Source organism: Vicia villosa, unplaced genomic scaffold (genome assembly GCF_029867415.1).
Source record: "Vicia villosa cultivar HV-30 ecotype Madison, WI unplaced genomic scaffold, Vvil1.0 ctg.001829F_1_1, whole genome shotgun sequence".
Classification (NCBI taxonomy): Eukaryota; Viridiplantae; Streptophyta; class Magnoliopsida; order Fabales; family Fabaceae; genus Vicia; species Vicia villosa.
Genome location: NW_026705740.1, coordinates 255183 through 278282, shown reverse-complemented (window position 1 = coordinate 278282; position 23100 = coordinate 255183). Strand labels below are relative to the sequence as shown.

Here is a 23100-nt window from a genome sequence, read left to right as displayed (position 1 = left end):
TTTCTTTGGTTGGCTTGACTGCATTCACAAGCTTCTGGCTCTTTCTATTCACGACTTGTTCATATGCTCAGCTACACCGTTGTGTTGAGGCGTACATGATACAGTTCCCTCCATTTTGATAATGTGCTCATATCAAAACTTCTTGAATCCAATGTTTTCATCTTCACTGTCATTGTTGGTTTTGGACTTTTTGATCTTCAACCCTGTCTCATTTTCTACCATGGCTTTCCACTTCTTGAAAGCCTTGAATACTTCTGACTAGTGTTTTAGAAAGTATATATATAAATTTTAGAATGATCATCGATAAAAGTCATAAAGTAATTATTCCCACCAATGGATGAGAAAATTGTTGAACCTCAAACATTAGAATGAACAAGCTAAAGTTTACCTTTTTTTTTTCTTCCACTTGTCTGAAAGTTGACTCTTTTGTGCTTTCCAAATATGCAGTATTCACATATATTAATTTCTATTGTTCGAAGACTTGGAAGTTTTCCCTTTGAGTGCGTAATCTTCATATTTTGCTGTATTTGCAATCAAGGGACATGTTCATGTTGTCTAGTAAAGAGTACCACCTTTTTACTGCCCCGCGATCATCATTGCACCCTTTGAAATCTCTCAATCATCACCTTGGAATACCGTTGTGTATCGGTCATTGGCCAACTAGCCTACTGAGATTAAGTTCTTTGTTAGGTCGAGAATATGTCTGACATTTTTCAATTCCTAAACAGACCCACTCAACTTAATATTCACTTCACCTTTGCCCATAATCTCACAAGATTGCTCATTACCAAGATAAACTTTACCAAGGTTACCAGGGACATAATTCTCGAAGAATTAATTTTGTGAAGTAGCATGAAAAGATGCTCTATAGTCTAAGACCCAAGTCTCTTCATTGCTCTCTAAAGAACATATTAAAGCAACACTTTGTCCTGAGGTGTAAGAAATGTTGGCCTCGTCCTTCGCCTCATTGTTCTTTGGTGGACTCTTGCACTGATTTCTGAAGAACCCCGTCTTTCCACAATTCTAACACTCGATAGTTGCCCATTTCCTCTTGTAGAATTTTTTCCTCTTGAATATGTAAGCAACACTTAAGAGGATGAAAATTCACCCGACTCTCTTTGTCGGATCTCTTCACTGAGAACCAGATCACGAACATCACCAAACTTGAACTTTTTACTTCCCAAATAGCTACTCACAACAGTGACAGTAACACTCTAACTATCTGGTAGGGAATACAAAAGTATCAATGATCGTACCTTATCATTAAACTTTATTCCAACTGAACTCAACTGGGTTGTGACGATGTTGAGCAACTGAAGCACCTTGTGTCATCCATAACGTAAATAATTGCCTCATCAAATGAACTTTATTTGATGTTGATGGATTTTCATACATATAGTAAGAGCCTCCATAAGACTCCCTGTGGTCTTTCCCTTTGCAATATTAAATGCAATGTTATGAGACAACGACAATTAGATAACACCGAGAGCTTATTTGTCAAGAAGCTTCCACTCACCATCTTTCATTTTGTTTGTTTTTTTTCTTCTTGTGAGAGGTTGATAGAGCTTTTTCTGATGTAAATATTCTTCTATCTGCATCTTCCTAAAGCCAAAGTCAACAACATCAAACTTTTCAATTTTCACATTTCCTTCATCTACAACCATCACTCCCACTTGAATTTGGCTTCCTCGGGATTGTTTATAATGAACCAAAACTCTTGATACCAGTTGTTACTTGTTAGGAAACTACTCCCAATTTCCCTTAAATCATATTTTTTAAAAACCCATAAATGCGGAATAATAAAACACAGATTGATTACGGAGTTCGGCCAAATATGCCTACATCTTTGGGTTGTTGCAGATCTTTCTATTTAAAAGGAAAATTTACACAAAATCTTTACCAATATTCACAATCACTCACTAGCCAAAACCCAATTACACTCAAGAATTTCACTAACTAGAAATCTCTCTAATTCTTTTGAAACTCTCTCAAGGTTGTAATGTTTTTCTCTCTCAATATTAGAATACTCTTGTGGTGTGTATTAAATGTTTTGCTCATAATCCTATTTATAGGAGAAGTAAGTCAAATGTGCCTTACATGCACGTAGACAATTGACACCATGCAAAGTGTCTCTTGCAAAACATGCACCACAACAAGTGTTACTCATGCACTACACCATTGTCTTCCATGCAAAGCATCAAATATCTCTTGCAAAGCATGCACCATAACTAATGTTACTCATGCATTACATTTGTCTTTCACACAAAACACCAAATATCTTTTACAAAACATGCACCATAACAATAACAAATGTAAATTTACTTCTTGATTAATATTTGATTAATATTGCTTTCACAATATTATAACAATGTTGCCATGCCTAAGAATCGAATCGTGAATTTTTAACTAATTAGGTAATTACTAATTACCCATAATGATACATAAAATCAATTTCGTTTTCAAATAATATTTATATATTTATATATATGAATATATGATACTAAAGTAAATTATTGACTAATCTACGCCAGTAGTACATTAGTACGCCCTATGTAAGAATGTACGGACACGAATTTTTCTTGTGAGCAGTATACGAACTATGATTGTTACGTGAAAAAGTAAAAAAAGGAGAAACTTCCGGGAAATTGGCCCGACGGAAAGAATGGAAAAGAAAAACGAACGAAGAACACCACGAACGCAATCTGACGAAAGCCATGAGGCACGAAGTTCATTCCACCATCCACTAAAAACGCGCCACGTAACAATGCCAAAACTCCGTCCAGGTTCAAAAACCGCCATAATAGAGAAACCTTTATAAGCAACCCCTACTCTCTCTTTCAACACCACACTTTTTCATTTTCCAATTTTAATAACTCACATTCCTCATGGCTCTCTCTGTTTCTTCTTCTTCAATCGCTATTTCAACTTCCACATTTCAATCATCACAACCTAAACGTAACCTCTCTTCTTCTTCTTTTTAATTTATTTTTAACACTGCATTGATCTCAATTCAAATTTTAACTCTTGATTTCGTGTTTCAGTTTCACAATTTGGTTCTATTAGGGTTTTGAAAAAACCTTATCATGGAGTAGGTGTTAGATCATCTCAACCACGGAGCTTCGTAAAACCGATCAATGCCACGGATTCCGATGTGCTTCATTTTGCAGAGGCTAATGAGACGCAAGAGGAAGATTATGAACGGTTAGCATATCAACTTGAAAATGCTTCCCCTCTCCAAATTATGGATAGAGCCCTTCAAAAATTTGGCAATGACATAGCTATTGCATTCAGGTAAAAAAATTATATAAAATGGATTTGAATTTATTTAATTGAATTGTAATAATATATGATATGATATCATGTGTTAACCGTGTTTCTAAATGTTGACGAAGCCGAAAATTTGTAGTATGATAGTTACGTTGTTGCGTTGTGTTTTCAGTGGGGCTGAAGATGTTGCTTTGATTGAGTATGCATATTTGACGGGTAGGCCGTTTAGGGTATTTAGTCTTGACACGGGGAGACTGAACCCCGAAACTTATCGACTTTTTGATGCTGTTGAAAAGAAGTATGGAATTCGTATTGAGTATATGTTTCCGGATGCTGTTGAGGTTCAGGCTTTGGTTAGAAGTAAGGGGCTGTTTTCGTTTTATGAGGATGGGCATCAAGAGTGCTGTAGAGTGAGGAAGGTGAGACCTTTAAGAAGGGCGCTTAAGGGTTTAAGGGCATGGATAACAGGGCAGAGGAAAGATCAGTCGCCTGGTACTAGGTCTGAAATACCGGTTGTTCAGGTGGATCCTGTTTTTGAGGGAATTGAAGGTGGAACGGGGAGTTTGATAAAATGGAACCCTCTTGCAAATGTGAAAGGAAATGATGTATGGAACTTTCTTAGGACCATGAATGTGCCTGTCAATTCCTTGCATTCACAAGGATACATTTCCATTGGATGTGAGCCGTGCACAAGGGCTGTTTTACCCGGACAACACGAGAGAGAAGGTAGGTGGTGGTGGGAAGATGCCAAAGCTAAAGAATGTGGTCTTCACAAAGGAAATATAAAGCAGGAAGATGATGCTCATCTTAATGGAAATGGTGCTGTCCAAGCAAATGGCACTCCCGAAGTCGCTGACCTTTTCAATACTCAAAATGTAGTTACTTTGAGTAGAACTGGAATTGAGAATTTGACAAGATTAGAGACCCGGAAAAAACCATGGCTTGTTGTGCTATATGCACCATGGTGTCCCTACTGCCAGGTAAACTAGTTTTCCTGAACTTTTTTGCTTACTGTTGCGATTAGCTCACATACTAATACTAATATGGTTACTTTGTCTAGAAAGATTTCGTTTCTAATGAGATTTGTATTCAAATTAAAACAGGATATGGAGCAATCTTATGTTGACTTGGCAGAGAAGTTAGCAGGGTCAGGGGTGAATGTTGGGAAATTTAGAGCCGATGGAGAGCAGAAAGAATTTGCAAAGCATGAACTGCAATTGGGAAGCTTCCCGACGATATTATTTTTCCCAGAACACTCATCGCGGCCGATAAAGTATCCCTCTGAAAAGAGAGATGTTGATTCCTCGATGGCATTTGTAAATGCATTAAGATGAGACTTATCTAGAAATTCATATTGTTTGGGTTGCAATCCAACTATAAGTACTGATCTGGGTTCTTTAATTACAACACATATATACTAGTATCATTCATTTCACTGTGGAGTTTAGGAGAATAATAAATAAAAAAATGTAGGAGAATAATGAGGTTCTGTACAGTAGGTTTGTCGTATTAATGTACTATCTTGTGGTGTTAAACTACATGAGTATAATGTACTATCTTGGTGTCAAAATTTAATAACTACATGATGTATCTATTCGATGTTTGTGAGTGTCCATATTCTTTGATAGGGTAATGCCCACGGGTGAGTAAGGGCATGTGATTCTCTGTTGCTCTGGTTAGTTCAGTATGAAGCTCATGAATCATTGTCTGTTTGATTGGTAACAGAGTCCTCACATGCAACTTGGGAGGAGTTATATTTTCTTGTTTTTTACCTTGCATCCAGATGAAATCTACTTAAATTTGGTATATAAGTTTAATAAAACTTCAAGTTTTCATGAGTTTTTGTTTGGACAAAATTTAGCTATGGTGTTTTTTTTTTTTTAACAAATGCTACGGTGTTGTAGCTTGTAAAGTTGTTTTCCAATAATATTTAATAATTGACTCAAGTGTTTTAAAAACCGGACCGGACATCAAATCGGTGAGGATATTAAGTCACTGGTTTATTGGTCGAACCACTAGGTCACTAGTCGAACCACATGATTAAACCGGATTAAACCGGATAACTCGGTTCAATAGATCGTCGTTATAACAAAATTATATAGGTATAAAATATGTCAAACCGGATGATTTAATCTCTATAAAATATAACTAGCACTTAAATTTTTTGAAAATATCATTTCATAAATAAATTTACAAGTTCATAATTTAAATTCAAATTTTAAACATAGATATCACACATGATAAAATAGTACAAAATTATAAAGTAGAACTGCAAACAAACTTTAATCGCAACATAATCTACTTAAATAATATATAATTAAATAATTTATAACCAAATAATTTCATTGTCTACTAAATTTAATTTAAAGGAAGAAACATTGTTTAGATGTTGGGATCTCCGTCTTCAATATCAAAATCATATGCAACAAAGTCAACTGTCAGTGGCATCTTTATTTTTATTTTTTATTTTTTATTTAAGTACTTTTATTTTTATTTCTTTTATTTTTTATTTTTCATTAAAATAATCAAAATGACGTCATTTTAATTTTTTAAATAATTTTTTTATTAAAATGCAATTAAACCACCGGTTCATGAAAACTGCCGGTTTTAGCGGTTTTGACCGGTTCACACCGGTTCAATGACATATCCGATCTAGCAATTGAACCAGACCGATTACCTGACCGGTTCCCGATTTGACCGGTCAATTCGGTCCGGTTTTAAAACACTGATTGACCCAATGTTATTCACACTCGCGTGCATCCTCTAATTTTCAATTTTCTCTAACTTTCTCTTAATTTATTTTTTTTCACATCTTTTTTCCTTTAAAATCTATATAAAAATCTTTTTTACTTCATTTATATTTTATCTAAAGTTACTCTAACTTTTCCTCCGAAAAATTAAAGAATCTTTTTTCATTCATAGTCACATGTTATATTTTAGAACTTTTTACCCTAATCAACTTCTCCAACTTTAATAAGATACCCAACCAACATTTCCAATTTTAATTTTAATACCATAATACTCAACTTTCCCCCTTAAAAAAAATTAAAATTGTACAAAACACTTAAATCCAATTAGCGCACACTCTAAATACATAGGACACTTAAAGTCAATTAACTTCAAAATGTATCATATTAACCTCAAGATTCAAGATTCATATTGGTCCTTTAACTTTTTAAAATGTATCATGTTAGTCTCTTTTGTCTAATTAGCTACATAAAAATTTAGAAATTGATCGCTAAATTTGTCTCTAATTAGACAAAAGGACTAACATAATATGTTTTGAAGAGTTAAGAGACTAATATTGATCTTTTTTAACTTAAGGATCAAAATGAACTCATGGTAAACATACGAGACATAAAAGAGTATTAAACCTATTTTAGATTATACTTAAATAGAACACGCCAATTGAATAAAAATGTACTTTCAACGAAATTTTGTATAGATAGAGGTGTGATATGAATCATTTTCGCTCACCTCTTCTAAATTTTTATAATTTTTTTGTTCATTTGGCGTAACTGAAATTCCAAGCAACCTAACACTAACTTGAACCTTTGGTTATCCAGATAGATTAAAGATGGTGAAATAGTTAGAAGAATACACCTTGTTTCGTACATATATATATATATATATATATATATATATATATATATATATATATATATATATATATATATATATATTACGGATGACATTGATGAAATCCAGCGTCGTTGATTGTCGGTTAAGGATGACAATCATGATAAGGATATGATTTCTGAAACAAATGATATTGTTTTGATTGTTGCATACTCTTAGATATTTTGTAGTGTTAAGTGTTTTTATTTGTTGTTTGTGTTATAATTTTAGACCATAATTCCATCACAACCACAATGATTGCATACAACAAAAACAAAAACAACAACAATAATAATTATAACAACGACGATAATAACAACGGCAAAAAACAACAGCAACAACTACTACTACAAATACATCAATAACAACATGCAGAGAGTTTTACATGTCGGAAACCTGATGAGAGAGTTGAAGAAAAGTGTTGGTTTGAGGTTCGAGCTTCGTTCCTCCTTGGAGAAGATGAAGTTTTAGTTCGTTAGGGGGAGAGAATGGTGTTTCAGTGGAAGAAATGTGCTAGGGTGTAAAAAGTGAATGAAACTTAACATTCTGATGAGTGAGTTTTCAGAAAAACCTAGAGAACATAACTGAGGTAAAAACTACGTTCAATTTATTTAAATAAAATATTAAAAAACTTTTAATGTCGGTTTTTTAAAAAACCGAGGTATAAGATAATTTATAAAATAAAGGAAAATTTTGGTTTTAAATAAAGCATACATTTGTAAGAGCTAGAAATTGAATCTCAAATAATAAGTTACATAACCTGTCGGTTTTCTATAAAACCGAGGGATAAAATTAAACTTAAAAAATGACATGTTTGAGGTCATTTGACCTCTAATTTTCATTGTCTGAGGTGAAAGCTCTATTATGAAATATATTATTTAAATAATGTGCCTGATACTGTGGGCGTCGTCTTCCAAGGTCTGGTTATGACGAGGTAATTCATCCATGGCGGCACGCATCTCCGTCAAAGCGGCAACATCATTGATACTGCTGGTACCTTCCGATGTAGGGGATGAAGCTCTCTTATTAACCATAGTTGAAGGTGGCTAAGTATAAAAGTAAAGGATAACAACAAGGGTGATGGTGGTAAAGAGGGTGTGGCATGGATTAGTTTTATTGGGATCCCACAGTGGGTGCCACTATACTGGTTAAAAGTATAAGTGTGTGTGTGTGTATTCCTCTTGCAAAGGCAGGAAGACTCAGAGGCCATAATGGGTTTATAACACGATATGGTGGTTATGGTTTGCTCACGACGATGAGAAACCCTGTATGGTGGTGTTTTTAGGTAGTTTAGGAGTCATGCTCATGTGAGGTGAGAGGCTCTAGAGATGACCAGTGATGCTATGGAGCAAGCGTATAGTTACGCTCTATCCTGTGTTGTGACCTTAATAAGTGTTATGCTCTTTTGAGTTGTAAAGAATAATATCTTCTCTCCCCTAGGGAGAAGAGTAATTATAGTGGCCCTTTGAGCCTAGGTTTTGAGTCCCCTTGGTGGCGTCAACCGTTCCCTTCTTATCAAGGGAAGTTACTGATCACCTAATTGTCAAGAATTAGTGGAGACTTTATCTTTCTTGACTTGCACGTTAAGGATACCTTTGGGCGGGTCTCCGTGTTATCACCTAGGCAACAATATTCCTATGCGAGGGCGCCGTGGTTTAGAACTTCCACAAATATAACACAATAATAATAAACCCTAAGTTATACAATTATTTAAGGACATTAAAACTACCATATAGTGATCACCTATGATGTCCAAGGAAGAAATCATTTAAAAGAGTCACATTTCCTTTCAAAATAAACACTTCAAACAAAGAAATCAAGTTTGTATTTAAAGAATGCAAAATAAACTCACTAGAAGAAAAATGTTACCACGAGCAACAAAGAAAGGAGTGAATATGGAGGGATTAAGAAGAAATCTTAGCGAGAAATGTTTTTCAAATAATCAAAGAAAAAACAAGAAGGAAAAAATATGGAAGAAGTAAATGCATCAATATATATATATATATATATATATATATATATATATATATATATATATTGAGAGAGAGATTTCAAAGACTAACGAAGAGTTGCTTAATGGACACATGTCCCAAGAAATAATGAGTGGTCACCTTTACCCATGATAAAATGATTAATTCTAGTACATAGGGGAAAAGGCGTTTTATACATACATTAAATATGGAAGTGATTAAGGTATGTCCCAATAAACGACAAAAGAAGATAAATGATCTGGTCCAAGAAGAACACAATCAAAATCCAAAGGATAACACAAAAATCATTGCTGATAAGCAAAAATAAGAGTACAACACAAGTAAAAAAAGATCGACCCTCATCACACTTTGGGACGAGATAGGGAAATCACAAATCAATAGAAACTAAGAACCCCAAACTCTAAAGGTGGATGAAATTCTGATTACAGCAGACTCAGATGTCATATATGGATGTCTTGACATCTGATCTGACATTATAAAAACAGACAAGGTAGGAATACAAATAACAATGCATGAAAGCAATAAAAACACAACAGAATTGTTTATCCAGTTTGGTGAACAACAATACCTATTCTGGGGGCTATCAAGCCAGGAATGAGATTCATTATCAATAGTCTTAATTTGAAGTTGAACTTCTCCATTCACAACTTCTCACTTAAACCCGACCCAATGCAATCTCTACCTAGGTTCTTCCTAGATATGGAATATCTCCATTCCACTCCCAATCACCCCAGTGATGTTGTACAATTCTCCATTCCCAGGAGCTGAAACAATGGCCTAATCACCAACTTTCTAACCACACAAACAAGCATAACTTAGAGTTACTTACAAGCTTTCTCTAAGAACAAAATTGCACTCATTGCTTCACAGGTTCTGAGTGAGTAAAATAAACCTCTTGCCTACAGGCTTCGAGGAATAAATCAGTGACCATCCCACAATCCGGGTGGTTCACTTACATGGCTAACCCTAAAGACTACATCTTTCTAAAACCGACTAGCTTATTAAACTAGGTTACAAAGCTTCCTATTTATAACCTATTCCCAACTAGACTTGGGCCTTCAATCACAGTCTTATTTGCTGTTACAAATCAGCAGAAAACTTCTGCTAAAAGTTAGATCTTCAATCATAAGTTTCCTAAATTATCTCCATAATTAGAAACTGCATAATCTTCAATATTCTGACTTGATTCTCTTGACCTTTAACCCTGCGCCACATATGATTGCATAATATTCCATAGAATATTCTGCATCTGTTGAGTACATACTGAATCTTCATATTCCAGCTCAGCAGGCGCGATGTCATGAGTTTCTGCATATGACATTTCATAAGACATGTTGTCATAGAACATGTCTCAACATTCCATAGGTCATCTTCTTGATGTACCTTGTTTTTTACAAATCACAGCAAACAGTATTCTTCACTTCAATTCTCTGTTTCTGAAAGTAGGACTAACAGTCTTCTGTTATGCAGATCCTGGGCCTTGGGCCTAAAGAACATAAATTAGGGTTAACCAAGTTAACCTAATTTTCACAAATCATGGTGCTAAAAATCAGGCCATGGCTTGGTCTCTTATTGATATACAGTCATCACATAATAGTTAGTTTCATAAAATATAGCCTGAGATAAAGTAGGAAACATAACAGAAACATAGCTGCCCATGCTGTCAGATACTGATTTCACAACATTCAGCTTGACATCCAATAAAATCTGAATTAGCTAACCATACATATCCTGCAGTACACTATAAATGCATGTCATGACATCAGTCAAGACATCTAAGCTCAGAATTATGTTTTACCATAAAATGCAGCCAATCAAAAACATCTACAAATTCCCCCTTTGACAAATTTTTGGCTAAAATAACTTGTCACCATATCAGAGATCACATGCAGCAGAAAAGTACACGTTATACACCCAATCATGCAGAATAGCTAATACACTACCAATTGAGATATACCACTATACCACCATATCAGAATCAGCTACCCTACAATCACATATAGCTATACTACCATCACACACATAGCTACACTACCACACCAGAAGGACTTCAAAATCAGCTTCATCAAAACAGGAATAGTTGTTCACACATACATCTGTTTTGGGTGACATACTTCTCCCCCTTTTTGGCCATAAAAGATGCCAAAGTAACTATGATATTCAGATTAAGTACAGACCATAAGCTATACAAAAATAGAAATCCATCATCACTATCATTGTCTTCATCAGAGCCATCTTCAGGACTGGCATCTGCTTCTTCTTCTGATTCAACTTCCTTTTCATCTCATTCGTCTGACACAACATCCTGTTCATCACCTTCCTCATGGCTATCATCCTTTTCATTCACATTAGTGACAGCAAACTCAGCACCTTCATTTAACATGTCCATGCAGAGACATGTTTTGTATAATGTCCTGACATTCAGTCAAATATTGTCTGCTGACTTTTCTTAACTTTTCAGCATAAAACAATTTTCACTTCCAAGTGTTCAACACTTCTTTTCAGACTATACTTCAGATGTGATATAATATTTAAAATCACATTCACACAGATTCCATCTGCCTTGGCTCTAATATTACAATAGCGCTGCTCCTTTAAAGTTTTTGTCTCCAGGACATTCAAGACAATAGCAGTAGATTCTCCTTCACATCAGCTAAAGAACAACTTCTCCCCCTTAATAGCAGCTTGGCATGGAAACATATTAGGATTAATGATCAACACATATAGCAGCTGCTCCTCATATATACAGTTGCCGGAGGAACAACCGAGTCTGATTTATATGTCTTAACATCTTGTTCGACATTTTTCAAAACAATAACAGAACTCTCCTTAAAACTAATTTACATATGACATGTGTACCAATCTCCCCCTTAAAACCTGCTATAGAGAATTATAAGCTTCTCCCTCACAATAGGCAATCAGTGCCACTTCAGCATAAAACAAAATCCACATGTATCTTCTCACATGCTTACAATGAAGGACCACTACTAGTGAATACACTCATATCCTTGTGAAAACAATTCTGAACCAGAATCTCTTACTTATTGATTGGTTCATACCGGCTACCTGGCCTAACCAATCCACACAACTTCAAGATACTCTTACAGTAGGACTTAGGGTATTTGACTAACTCATCATATGTGCAATATTTCCAAAGTATCACATGTTATATTTCCAGATACTATAAATTCACATGACTCTTGTAGGACCAGCACCTCCTCTTGGAGTAAAAATATTACAAAATAGTTACTCAAGGCTAAAAATAAACAAATTACATCTTATAGTACCATGTCCAGACATGTTATCCGATATCCTCATAAGAGGAAAACAAAACTCCATACGCTTACTCATTCCATAAGCCCAAAAATACATTTATTAATCCACCTATCCATTGACTCCAAATTTACTCCACTTACACAACACATATGTGACTATCCGATGCAGATGTGACAAGTCTTTTAACACCTGCTGATACAAAACAATCTCTTCCAAACATATCCATTAATTACCCGAGAGATGTGGACTCCATCTTCACATGGATAGATCCAACCATCCCTAGTTAGGATTTCCAACTAATTTTAATGTCACAACATGTTATATGACATCAAATTATCACAAGGTTATGCAATCTTCACATGTTTCACATTAACTGCTCCAAACAGAATGCAGGTATCCTTCAGCTAATAGCATCAGTTCTAATTACTGATAAATACATCTTCCCTTTAATGTCACTGTTCTGATGGCTCAGAAACAAGAGATAGACTCAGACTAAATGTACACGATGCTAGAACATCTCTGTCCAAGAAAGCACTCCCGTAGAGACTCATCTTAAATCAAGAGGCAACTCCCCCTATCCAAGATAACCTGTGCTTCTTCAAGGAAAACTTGCGTTGATGAATGGAAAACATAAGACACATCTTCATGTTTTCAAGAGCCCACTCTCTGTTCAACTAACCTGCTAAACACACTCATTTTAGCACCATTGCTCCTTCACACCAGTTACTCATCATGGTCAGATAAGATTACCTTCTCATACAAGGTATGACATTTTGTCAGACATTCTTCTTCTGCATATATGTTGCACTTAGCAGATCCCTCTTTATTCATCCACACCACTTATTACTTCAAGTTAGGTAAGTGGCATGACCGTATAATCCGCTTTCGACCAAAAAACAGTGCATTGAGAAGGAACCCAAAATAGCTAAAAAGTCCAAAAGGTAAAAACATTTGTGATAAAAATGACGTTAGAGAGACGATGTTAAGAGGAAAACTATCTATTTCAACATTTGATACTAAGTAGAAGGTTCTAAAACTTGAGGAACATACATAAACATGCCCTAAAAAGTATCTGATTTAGGCAAGAAACCAAAGTGGGGCATTCAGATGACAGAACAAATTATATTCTTTCACCTGCCAGTTTGGACGATTCTAATTGAATTTGTGGGTGGCTGGCCTACAAAACCCTAATAAGATCCCTATAAAAAAGACAATAGATGTGAAATCAAGGTGCACAAAAATTCCTTGAAAATTTATATCTCTCTATCCGACAACCATTAACTTGAACGTTAGAGTGTGTGTATGTACCACCTCCACCAAATCAATCGAGCAGCTAGGCAGGGACCGACCTTCAGATCGGTGACGACTAAAACTTGACCCTTTCGAAAAGAAGCTTTCTTGTTGGGAGGAATAAAGGGATTTAAGTTTCTCACACATGTCCATGTCAAAGAATATGCAAAAGTTCACAATCTAATTTGGGACAAAAAAGTTCCCATAAAAGTCCCCATTTGTGCTTGACGTTTGCTAAAAAATAAACTACCGACCAAAGACAATATTATGAGGAGTTGAATCTTTATCAATCATTCTTAGTTATGTGACTTAATATAGAAATAATGAAACATTGTAACATTAATTTTTTATTGTATTTTCTCTAAGAGTGTTTCGAGTGTGATTTTTGTATGGTAAGACATTTTTCGTGCCTTAACAAATGATCTTAGCAAATATACTATTCAATTATATGATTTATTTTAGAGAAATGCTAACAAGTGCCTTTAGGGCAATGATTAAGATTTTAAAAATAATAAATTTATTTCGGTAATCTGCGTATTTAATGTCTTGAAAATTGAAATATTATATTTTCTATAAAATATTTTCTTTTTTTGGAATGCTTAACCATTGTCCTGAGGGCATTGATTAACAAGACCCTTTATCTACAATATAAGAAAGTTAGATGCTCTGGAAAAGACCTAACTGCCCCTTTGCTTTGTTAGAGAGCCACGTGGCTACCTCCTTTGCGCTTCTTGCTTTTACTATCAGTCTCTCATTCCTTTTCCTATCTATCTCTCCCTCTTTCTCTCATTTTTGTTATCTTTTTCTCTCTCTCACGTGTCTGTTTTTCTTCCCCCTCTTTCTCTTCTTCATTCACTCTCTTCTCCCTCTTTCTCTTCTTCCTCGAAACGAAAGGCTACAGTGGTGCGAACAGGGGAGAAGATGACGAAAGGCTAATTTGGCGACGATGTCGGATTCGTAACGAACAGGTGGTGGTCGGCCACTGTTTATGAAATTTGAAGGTAATGTTTTATACCTTCACTCCAAGTTGCTTCTGATATATTATGCTCTTCCTCTTCATCCTTTTTTTCCAGATCCAACACTTTCGTGGCTTAGGTTTTCTATATCTAACACTTTCGTGGCTTAGGGTTTCCAGATCCAACTCTTTCATGACTTAGGGTTTGCGGATCCAACGCTTTCTGTTTCTTCTGTATAGGATGCAATAAGTGGTGGTGGTGGTTGTGTGTCTTCTCATGTCGACATATTTTTTTAGGTTTGATATTTCTGGCCTTTGTTACTCTGAAACGGGATATTTATTTTTGGTGTTGTTCTCACATTCTCTTATTCTTATGCAACCTATTATTGTTACAAGGTGAAAGGACATTGTTGTTATTTTCTTATTCCAATGATTATCGAGCAATACATGTGTCTCTGGTGAAGGTGTACTTAAAGGTTTGTATACAAACTGCTTAATCATGTACAATTATTTCATCTTTCACTTAACCATATGTTTGTTTGTTTTCACTTAACCATCTTTCAGTTATGTTTTAAAGTGACATAATTTAAACTATATTTGCAGATCTGTGATATTTGATTTGTGTGGGTGCGATTTTTGGTTTCAAGTGTGTTTCGATGGTGGAGAAGAAACATATAACTAGAGACAATGGGTTACCAGTATGGTGGTGGTGGTGGAAACGGGCTTGCGACGACGAGTGTGGTGGTGGTGGTTGAAATTGGTTAGCAGCGATGAGTTTGTATGTGGTGTATTGATTGGCTTAGCAATGGATGGAATGCAGGTAATCACTCTAGAAAATTTAGACCCTATCTATTGTCTCATTCAGCAGTTTACTTTATACTATATTAAATCATAATAAAGTTTTTACAGGGTGTTGTCTCTATTGTGGTGTGAAATGAAATTACTTTCAAATGCAATCCAAGATAGGGCATGAAGGTGTTAATATTATGTAAGTTGATTGTTTTGATTTATTGACTATTTTGTTTTTGTTGTTGTTGAACAGGTTTTTCACAATGCCATTGAAGCTTTACGAATCTCATATATGAAGATGAATCCTTTTTGTGTACCTTTTGCAACCACAAATGTGGGTTCTGCCATGCTTGCAATATATCTGGTTTTTTTAATAGATAAAATTAAGCGCATATTAAAGAGTACAAATTAAAAACATATTAAAGTGTAATATTTTTGTGCTCGAACTCTGATGGGCTTGCTAGCAGCAAGCTTTTTGTTTTGGTTTATATGACGCAGGTTTGGCTTATGAAGCTGGTGCATCTGTTATCGCGGTTTATGATTCGGTGGCACCTGAGCCGGCTATGACCGCGGTTCCTGATTCCTGTGCACCTGAGCCGGCTGTTACAGCTGTTCCTGACTTCGCTGCACCTAACGAACAACCTGTCGCAACAATCCTAGGTACTAATGAATTTAATATACCATTTTGGCAAAATCTCTTGATGAGGATGAATCAGAAAGTGCTTCTGAACTTACCAAATATTACTGGAGCCGGAGGAGTCTTAAGTCCGGCAACAAATTTGGTGCTTATATTAATAAATAAATTTCCAGATCTTACTGTCATTCCGAGCAGACGCAGATTTAGTCCTCTCAAAACTTCTTGCTCCTAGGCCCTCAGCATTCCAAAGTGGATGCATGATGATATGGTGAAAGAGGATTTTGTAGCATTGTAAGTGTGCAATATTTTAATATTGTGTATATTGTTGTCCATTATTCATTGTTTTAATACATTAATGCATTACAAGGTATACCTGTGGGATTTCTAAATGTGAAAGAAGCTGTCATGCTTGTGCCATAAAAAAAGAGTCAAGCTCACACAGAAAATTTCCAAAGAACCATGACACATGTTATCTCTTTCTTCAAAAATGTAAAAAGTATGTTGATCCACTTATACACCTTACGAAGCGACTGCTGATCCACTTATACATTTTACAGTAGTATATAAAACACATAACCCGAAAATGAAACGGGTATTGAATTGCAGGATCTAAAAATATGGGAGAGAAACACAAACTGTTTCAAAATTATCAACATCGCAATATAATAATGCAATCTGAACACAAACATCTACTGATTTTGTTGTTTATGACTTACTGCACATAGTGTATTAAGTATGCTTGCTTTAGGCTGGTATAGTAGCATCTCTAGATGACTTGGTGAAGGAGTTTGTGATAGCCGACAACGATGAGAAGAAGATTCTCTTTTCCCAACTTGAAGAGGAAGTTAATATACTTAAGGGTTCTGCTGCAAGGTTTGAATGATATCATCAGATATCCTTTTTTGTTCTGGTTTGATAAAGTATTATAATTTGAATTGTTTATTTTGTTTTGTTTTGTTTCAAACATGGCAAGCTCTACTTAAAACTTATGAATTTAAATATGGACAAGGGTAAAGATTACATGAAGAACGAGATTCAACGTCTCGAGGGTATGCTTCATAAGGTAATTTATTAATGACAGTAAAGTTTTTTAAAACATGAAGGCTATAAGTATTTCAAAACTTTCAAGGGTTATTATTTTGTATGGTAATTTGCATGACTTGTGTCTGAGTGCATTTGAAAATTTTCTTATGATGCAGTCAATAAGTGCACCAAAGGCAGATGAATTTACAATCAAGAAGAATATCTTATCTATCTTTATTTGATCTTATGGTGATAGAGTAGTCATTGCTTTTATCATGAGTGTATAGGTGTTATCACCCAAGTTTTGATTATGATGTGGCCTCTAAATATGTACTGTTTTACACACATTTTTTCATCATTTATGTACCAAATTGTAAAAATTAAAGTAAGTGATAGACTTTCATTTGAGAAATGGTATAATAAGTCTTATATTAGAATGACTTATGGTTTAGGATAAAGTCTGGACATTATTAATTGTAGTCATTTCTTGCATTTTCCTATCACTAATGATTTCATTGAGCTATTTTTGTTTCAAGAAGTCCAATTGGAAATGTTTAATTGCCTCTATTCCTTTGATTGTGACTTTTATTGGTGAGGCTACAATTACAATCTCCCATGTACAAAAAGCTATATATTTCCAACATTTATGTATATGCAGAACTAACTATATTTGTTGTTCAGTATAATGAACACATGCATATCTCTTCCTAAAAAGATGGGTGGAGGCATGAACTGGTGACTAATCAAAATCATGCAATACTAATTATATATATATATATATATATATATATATATATATATATATATATATATATATATATATATATATTAATGATAATTATTTGGCCAATGTCATTTAAAAAATAATCCTTTTCATACCTGCAATGGAATTGCAATTCTTTATTTCCTTTGCTTTTCATTGTCCATGGCTCATAAATTGATTTGGTCATTTATTTTGATAACAAGTATGTGAGTAATGTTGGAACAATGTTCTTTACTTTTATACCTTGGTTTTATCTGGCAATAATGGAGATTTGTTTCTTCTAAACAACAAGTGGTAGTCATAGCTGATGAGTAACTCTAACCATTTAAATATAATTTGGCAATTTAATAGTAATTTTTGAAGTTAAATTAGCACTTTGAGAATATTTCAATCTCACAGGAAACAAATCAATAACGTATCAACCAATGGGTATTATACCAAAATCCGCATGAATTCACGAAGAATCATACCAAAATTAATAATTTTGTTTTTATTTTACAAATATGTTTGTCTTTTAAAAATAATAAACTATTTTAGCAAAAATAAATTATTTTGATTATTTTTTTTTTTTTTTGCATTTTGAAAATAAAATTAAGCGTAACACATTTGTACCTGTACGAACGCACGGGTAACACTCCAGTACTGTGTGAACGCATAGATAACCATATTAAAATCCCCGCGAACGCACGGGTATAATGTATAAATGAATAATCCATATATTTTACGATTGATTATTTTTTTACAAATTATGTGTTTAATAGTTTTTTTTTAACAATAACAGTTTTTAAAAACTTATACACTGATCTTCCGATTCATTTTTTTTCTTTCTTCAATAATATTTTGATATTTTTAATTTGTTTGAATTTTCATGATAAAAACTATTTTTTTAAACATTATTTTTTTTATTAATATTATACCATTTTTTAAACTATTTTAAACTATTTTTGAATTTTTTTATCAATTTAATATTTTTGTTCAAATATTAAAACTTCTATATTTTACTTTTAATATTTTTTTTTTGATTTTTTTACTTAATACTATATGTATCTGATAAACCCAGTTCAATTATTATTTTTTTCACAAGTATCAGACATTTTTCTATACATTCAATTATTATTTTTTCACGGGTACCAGACATTTTTCTATACATTCAAATATTATTTTTTCACGGGTACCAGACATTTTTTTAAAAATTCAATTATTATTTTTTCACGGGCACCAGACTTTTTTCTATATATTCAATTATTATATTTTTACAGGTATCAAATATTTTTTTAATAAAATATATACACTTGAAACAAATGCGCGTCCCATACCAGAACCCGTGCAAACGCACGGATTATTACAATAAATACGTATTTTTTATGTGAGTTATCTTAAATTATGTTTCTATTGATTTTTAACTAATTTTAATTTTAAATATTGATTCATCTCATTTATTAAACTTAATATTTTCAACTAATTTTAAATTTAATCATTATCTTTGAACATTTATTTTGTTTTGGTTTTCCACAATAAAACATATATCTTATCGATGTTGCATGAAATACTTCTCGATCTTAGAAGATATACACAATTTATCTGGTATATCTGGTCCAGACCAAACCTGTACCCGTGCGGAGATAGCAAAATCATAAACCCTACATAATTTTGAATAATATATATTTTATAATACCAATTATACATCTGAAATGAATAAATGCGCGTCTCATACCAGAACCCGTGCAAACGCACGGGTTAGTTACTAGTTTTATAAGAAAGAGGTTTTAAAAGAAAACTTGGAATGATGTAGTTGATGTGCATCTTCCTGATTTGACATGAGAGGAATTTGAGACATTTTGAGCAAAAATAATCTTTTGTATTACAAATAGTTGATGAGGTGAAAGCTCACTCACTCGTAATGGTAGTTAAAATGCAAAAACTTTCGTTTTGATTACCTTCTTCACTAAAGCTGGTTTTATTTGTAAACTTACGGATGATTTTTTATGCGGAAAATGTTTAGACAACCAATTATGATGTGTCTCTTTTCCTTGTTTCGTTGCACTCTTTTTGCCTTGATATTTTCTTTAATATATTTTAGTTTATTAAAAAAACCAATAAAGTCTCTTTCGCCTTGGTATTTTCTTTAATCTATTTTAGTTCATTAAAACAAAAAACACGAAAGTCTCTTTTTTAGTAAGATAAAGAAATAACGAAACAAAACCAAAAAATAAAAGTACTAACCAATAAAGTAATTTTGGCTTACTTTAATAAATTTCATAACTTGTCTTTATCACAGACTTTGAGTTGAAGGGTACTTTAGAGAAAGCACAAGACAACACGAGCAACGAATCTTCAAAGACTCACAAGAAACCAGTAAAGTCCGAAGAAAGAACATCCAGTCAGTACAAACTATCTCTTCCCACCAGATCTCTCTTCTTCACTAGATCTTCTTCTTCCCTTAACTCACCCAAACCAAACACAATAATCACTTTTTTTTAATCACTTATATTTTTAATCACTTATATTTTAATGAGAAATAATGCTAGCTTCTGTTCTACCTGAAACTGAACCAGTACATCTTCAATGGCAATTTCCAACAACCTCATCTTCCTTCTCATTTCCTTCCTCTCATTTTCCTTCCTCTCCATTTCCATCTCAGGTAATCAAAACACACTATCTCATTCATTCAATTCAGCTTTTTCTATAATCCACTAAATAATCGATTATTTTCTCTTGCAGGTGAAGACGAACAAAAAGGACCATTCGTCGGTGTTAACATTGGAACCGACGTGGAAAACATGCCATCAACTTCCGACATAGTTTCATTCCTGCAATTACAAAAAATAACACATATTCGTCTCTACGATGCAAATCCCGACATTCTTAAATCCTTGTCCGGAACCAAAATTCGCGTTACCATCAGTGTCCCCAACAACCAGCTTATCGCTATTGGTTCTTCCAACACCACCGCAGCTTCATGGATCCAACGAAACGTTGTCGCTTACTATCCTCAGACACTAATCACCGGAATCTCCGTCGGTGACGAGGTTCTTACCACTGTTTCTTCTTCCGCTCCTCTTCTTCTTCCTGCTATGGAGTCTCTTTACAATGCTCTTGTTTCTTCGAATCTTCATCAGTTAATCAAAGTTTCAACTCCGCATGCTGCTTCCATTATTCTTGACCCTTTTCCGCCTTCTCAGGCTTTTTTTAACCAAACCCTTGTTGATGTTCTTCTACCGATTCTTCAGTTTCTTGAGAAGACGGAATCTCCGTTGATGATGAATCTTTATCCTTATTATGTTTTCATGCAGAATAAAGGGGTTGTTCCTTTGGATAACGCGCTTTTTAAACCGGTTACTCCGAATAAGGAAATGGTGGATCCTAATACTTTGCTGCATTATACTAATGTGCTTGATGCCATGATTGATTCGGCATATTTTTCGATGAAGAATCTTAATGTGACTGATGTTGTTGTTCTTGTTACTGAAACGGGTTGGCCTAGTAAGGGTGATTCTAAAGAGCCGTATGCGACGAAAGATAATGCGGATACTTATAATTCGAATTTGATTAAGCATGTTTTTGATCGTAGTGGGACTCCTTTGCATCCTGAAGCTACTTCTAGTGTTTTTATCTATGAGCTTTTTAATGAGGATTTGAGGTCTCCGCCGGTTTCGGAGGCGAACTGGGGTCTTTTTTATGGGAACATGTCTGCGGTTTATTTGCTTCATGTGTCTGGAATTGGGACTTTTTTGGCGAATGATACGACAAATCAGACGTACTGCATTGCTATGGATGGTTTTGATTCGAAGACGTTGCAGGCTGCGTTGGATTGGGCGTGTGGACCGGGAAGGGCTAATTGTTCGGAGATTCAGCCCGGAGAGAGTTGCTATAAACCTAATAATGTTAAGAATCATGCTTCTTATGCTTTTGACAGCTATTACCAGAAAGAAGGGAAGTCTCTTGGGAGCTGTGATTTCAAAGGAGTTGCTATGATCACTACCACAGATCCTAGTAAGTGCTTTCTAATTCAATGTAGCATCAAATTTGACTTGATTCTTGAAAGGGATGAGCAACATTCTTGCTTTTTGTGCTTCAAATCTTTGTTGTTTTTCCTAATTAGCATATTTTAATGTGGTAAAGTATAATAAACTCTTTTATGATTAGTAATAAAAGACCTTTGATTCTTGTAACAAACGTTAGTGATGATTTGAAAAGGGGAATAATTTAAAAGTAGAGAAGTATGGCAAAGTAATGTTATGTAATGATTCATGAAATGCATTTGTTTGTGTGTGGCACCCACTCAATACAAAGGAGCTTTTGGTTTGGCTCTACTCTTGTTTTATGTGAAATTTGAAATGAAAAAAAGGAGACTAGGTATAGCACTGGCACCCACTCTCCATGAGTTGGATGTTTGTTTGTCATAGAGCACCTGTTTGTTTCTCCTGACATTTGCAAAGATTCTGGACCATGTTTCTAGATTACCTTCACATATGGCAGTAATCTTTGGATCTACGTAGCGTGCAGTCACATGTGCCCGCGACTATATGCAGTCAGCCACATTTTTAGACTGTCCTAATTTCAAACTTGGTAAAAATTAAAATGTGTAATGTAATCTTGACCGACTGATTTTGATCGGGCTGTTTAGATGTGTCGACTGCACACAATCCAAATCCTGAAAACTTTAATGTTCTTGCCTTACGACTAATTTAGTTTAGTACATTGTCTTGTAAGCATACTAACCCCAAATACCTCTGCAGGTCACGGGAGCTGTGAATTTCCTGGAAGGTAAGAAACATTGATCTTCCTAGCGACCCTCTTGTTTTATTTATGCTTAAAATGCAAGTACTTGGGTTTTATCTAAGTGCGAGTCTTAATTTGATGTGATATTGCAGCAAGAACATAAGCAACAAGACAAAGGAAGTGGTGAACGCTACTCAATCAAGCAGCGCAGGAGAGAATTTAAGGTTCAAAACCTTAAACAGCATCGAAATAAACACAGTTAACAACGTTTTGCACATTTTCTTGACATGTCTCCCTGCTTTGTTGTTAGTTCTTTTATGAGGTCAGATAATTCAATTTTTTTTTTTCCATTATGGAGTTTTGTGTTAGTTAAGGATAACTAAGATTATAAGAGAAAAAGGAGTGATGATCTTTAGGTCTAATCTTAGACTTAGTGCATATGATAGATGCTTCCCTTTTTAATAATGATGTGGTGTGAATAATTTTTCACAGAGATCTTGTAATTAACGTATGTATTTGTTGAAATTACATTTGTTAATTAATTTTGTTTAGTGTAATGTAATTTGTTTAGTGATCATCATCATAATGTAATGTAGCACACAGCTCTGGGAAGTGTGAAGCAATATTGTTGACAAGAACATCTTCTAGTATTTGTGAATTTCAAGAATGTTAGTTAGAACTCTTTAATTCATTCATTCATAGTTGGTGTATTGAAGCTGCAAGCATGCAGCATTAAGAGCCTCATTTGTGAAGTAAATCTTGCAACATC

General features: G+C 34.3%; 2 protein-coding genes and 1 long non-coding RNA gene across 5 annotated transcripts; all 3 read left to right on the top strand.

Annotated features, from left to right (window-relative positions):
- Positions 1–2677: 2677 nt before the first annotated feature.
- LOC131636758 (5'-adenylylsulfate reductase 3, chloroplastic-like) lies at positions 2678–5001 on the top strand. Its single transcript, XM_058907356.1, has 4 exons — positions 2678–2955; positions 3042–3291; positions 3440–4247; positions 4371–5001. Exons 1-4 carry the CDS (start codon positions 2886–2888, stop codon positions 4599–4601), a joined length of 1359 nt encoding a protein of 452 aa, XP_058763339.1. The 5' UTR covers positions 2678–2885; the 3' UTR covers positions 4602–5001.
- Positions 5002–14196: 9195 nt separating this feature from the next.
- On the top strand, positions 14197–17204 carry LOC131636772 (uncharacterized). 3 transcript variants are annotated; one of them, XR_009294174.1, is made up of 7 exons: positions 14197–14443; positions 14578–14694; positions 14794–14873; positions 15001–15217; positions 15440–15846; positions 16019–16886; positions 17023–17204. It is a non-coding gene; the product is annotated as an uncharacterized LOC131636772 (long non-coding RNA). The 3 variants fall into 3 exon arrangements; XR_009294175.1 differs by having other exon boundaries at positions 15440–16114; positions 16549–16886; XR_009294173.1 differs by having other exon boundaries at positions 15440–16886.
- A 2702-nt stretch (positions 17205–19906) lies between these two features.
- LOC131636789 (glucan endo-1,3-beta-glucosidase 1-like) lies at positions 19907–22882 on the top strand. Its single transcript, XM_058907389.1, has 4 exons — positions 19907–20250; positions 20331–21602; positions 22349–22376; positions 22484–22882. Exons 1-4 carry the CDS (start codon positions 20175–20177, stop codon positions 22650–22652), a joined length of 1545 nt encoding a protein of 514 aa, XP_058763372.1. The 5' UTR covers positions 19907–20174; the 3' UTR covers positions 22653–22882.
- The last annotated feature ends 218 nt before the right edge of the window (positions 22883–23100 follow it).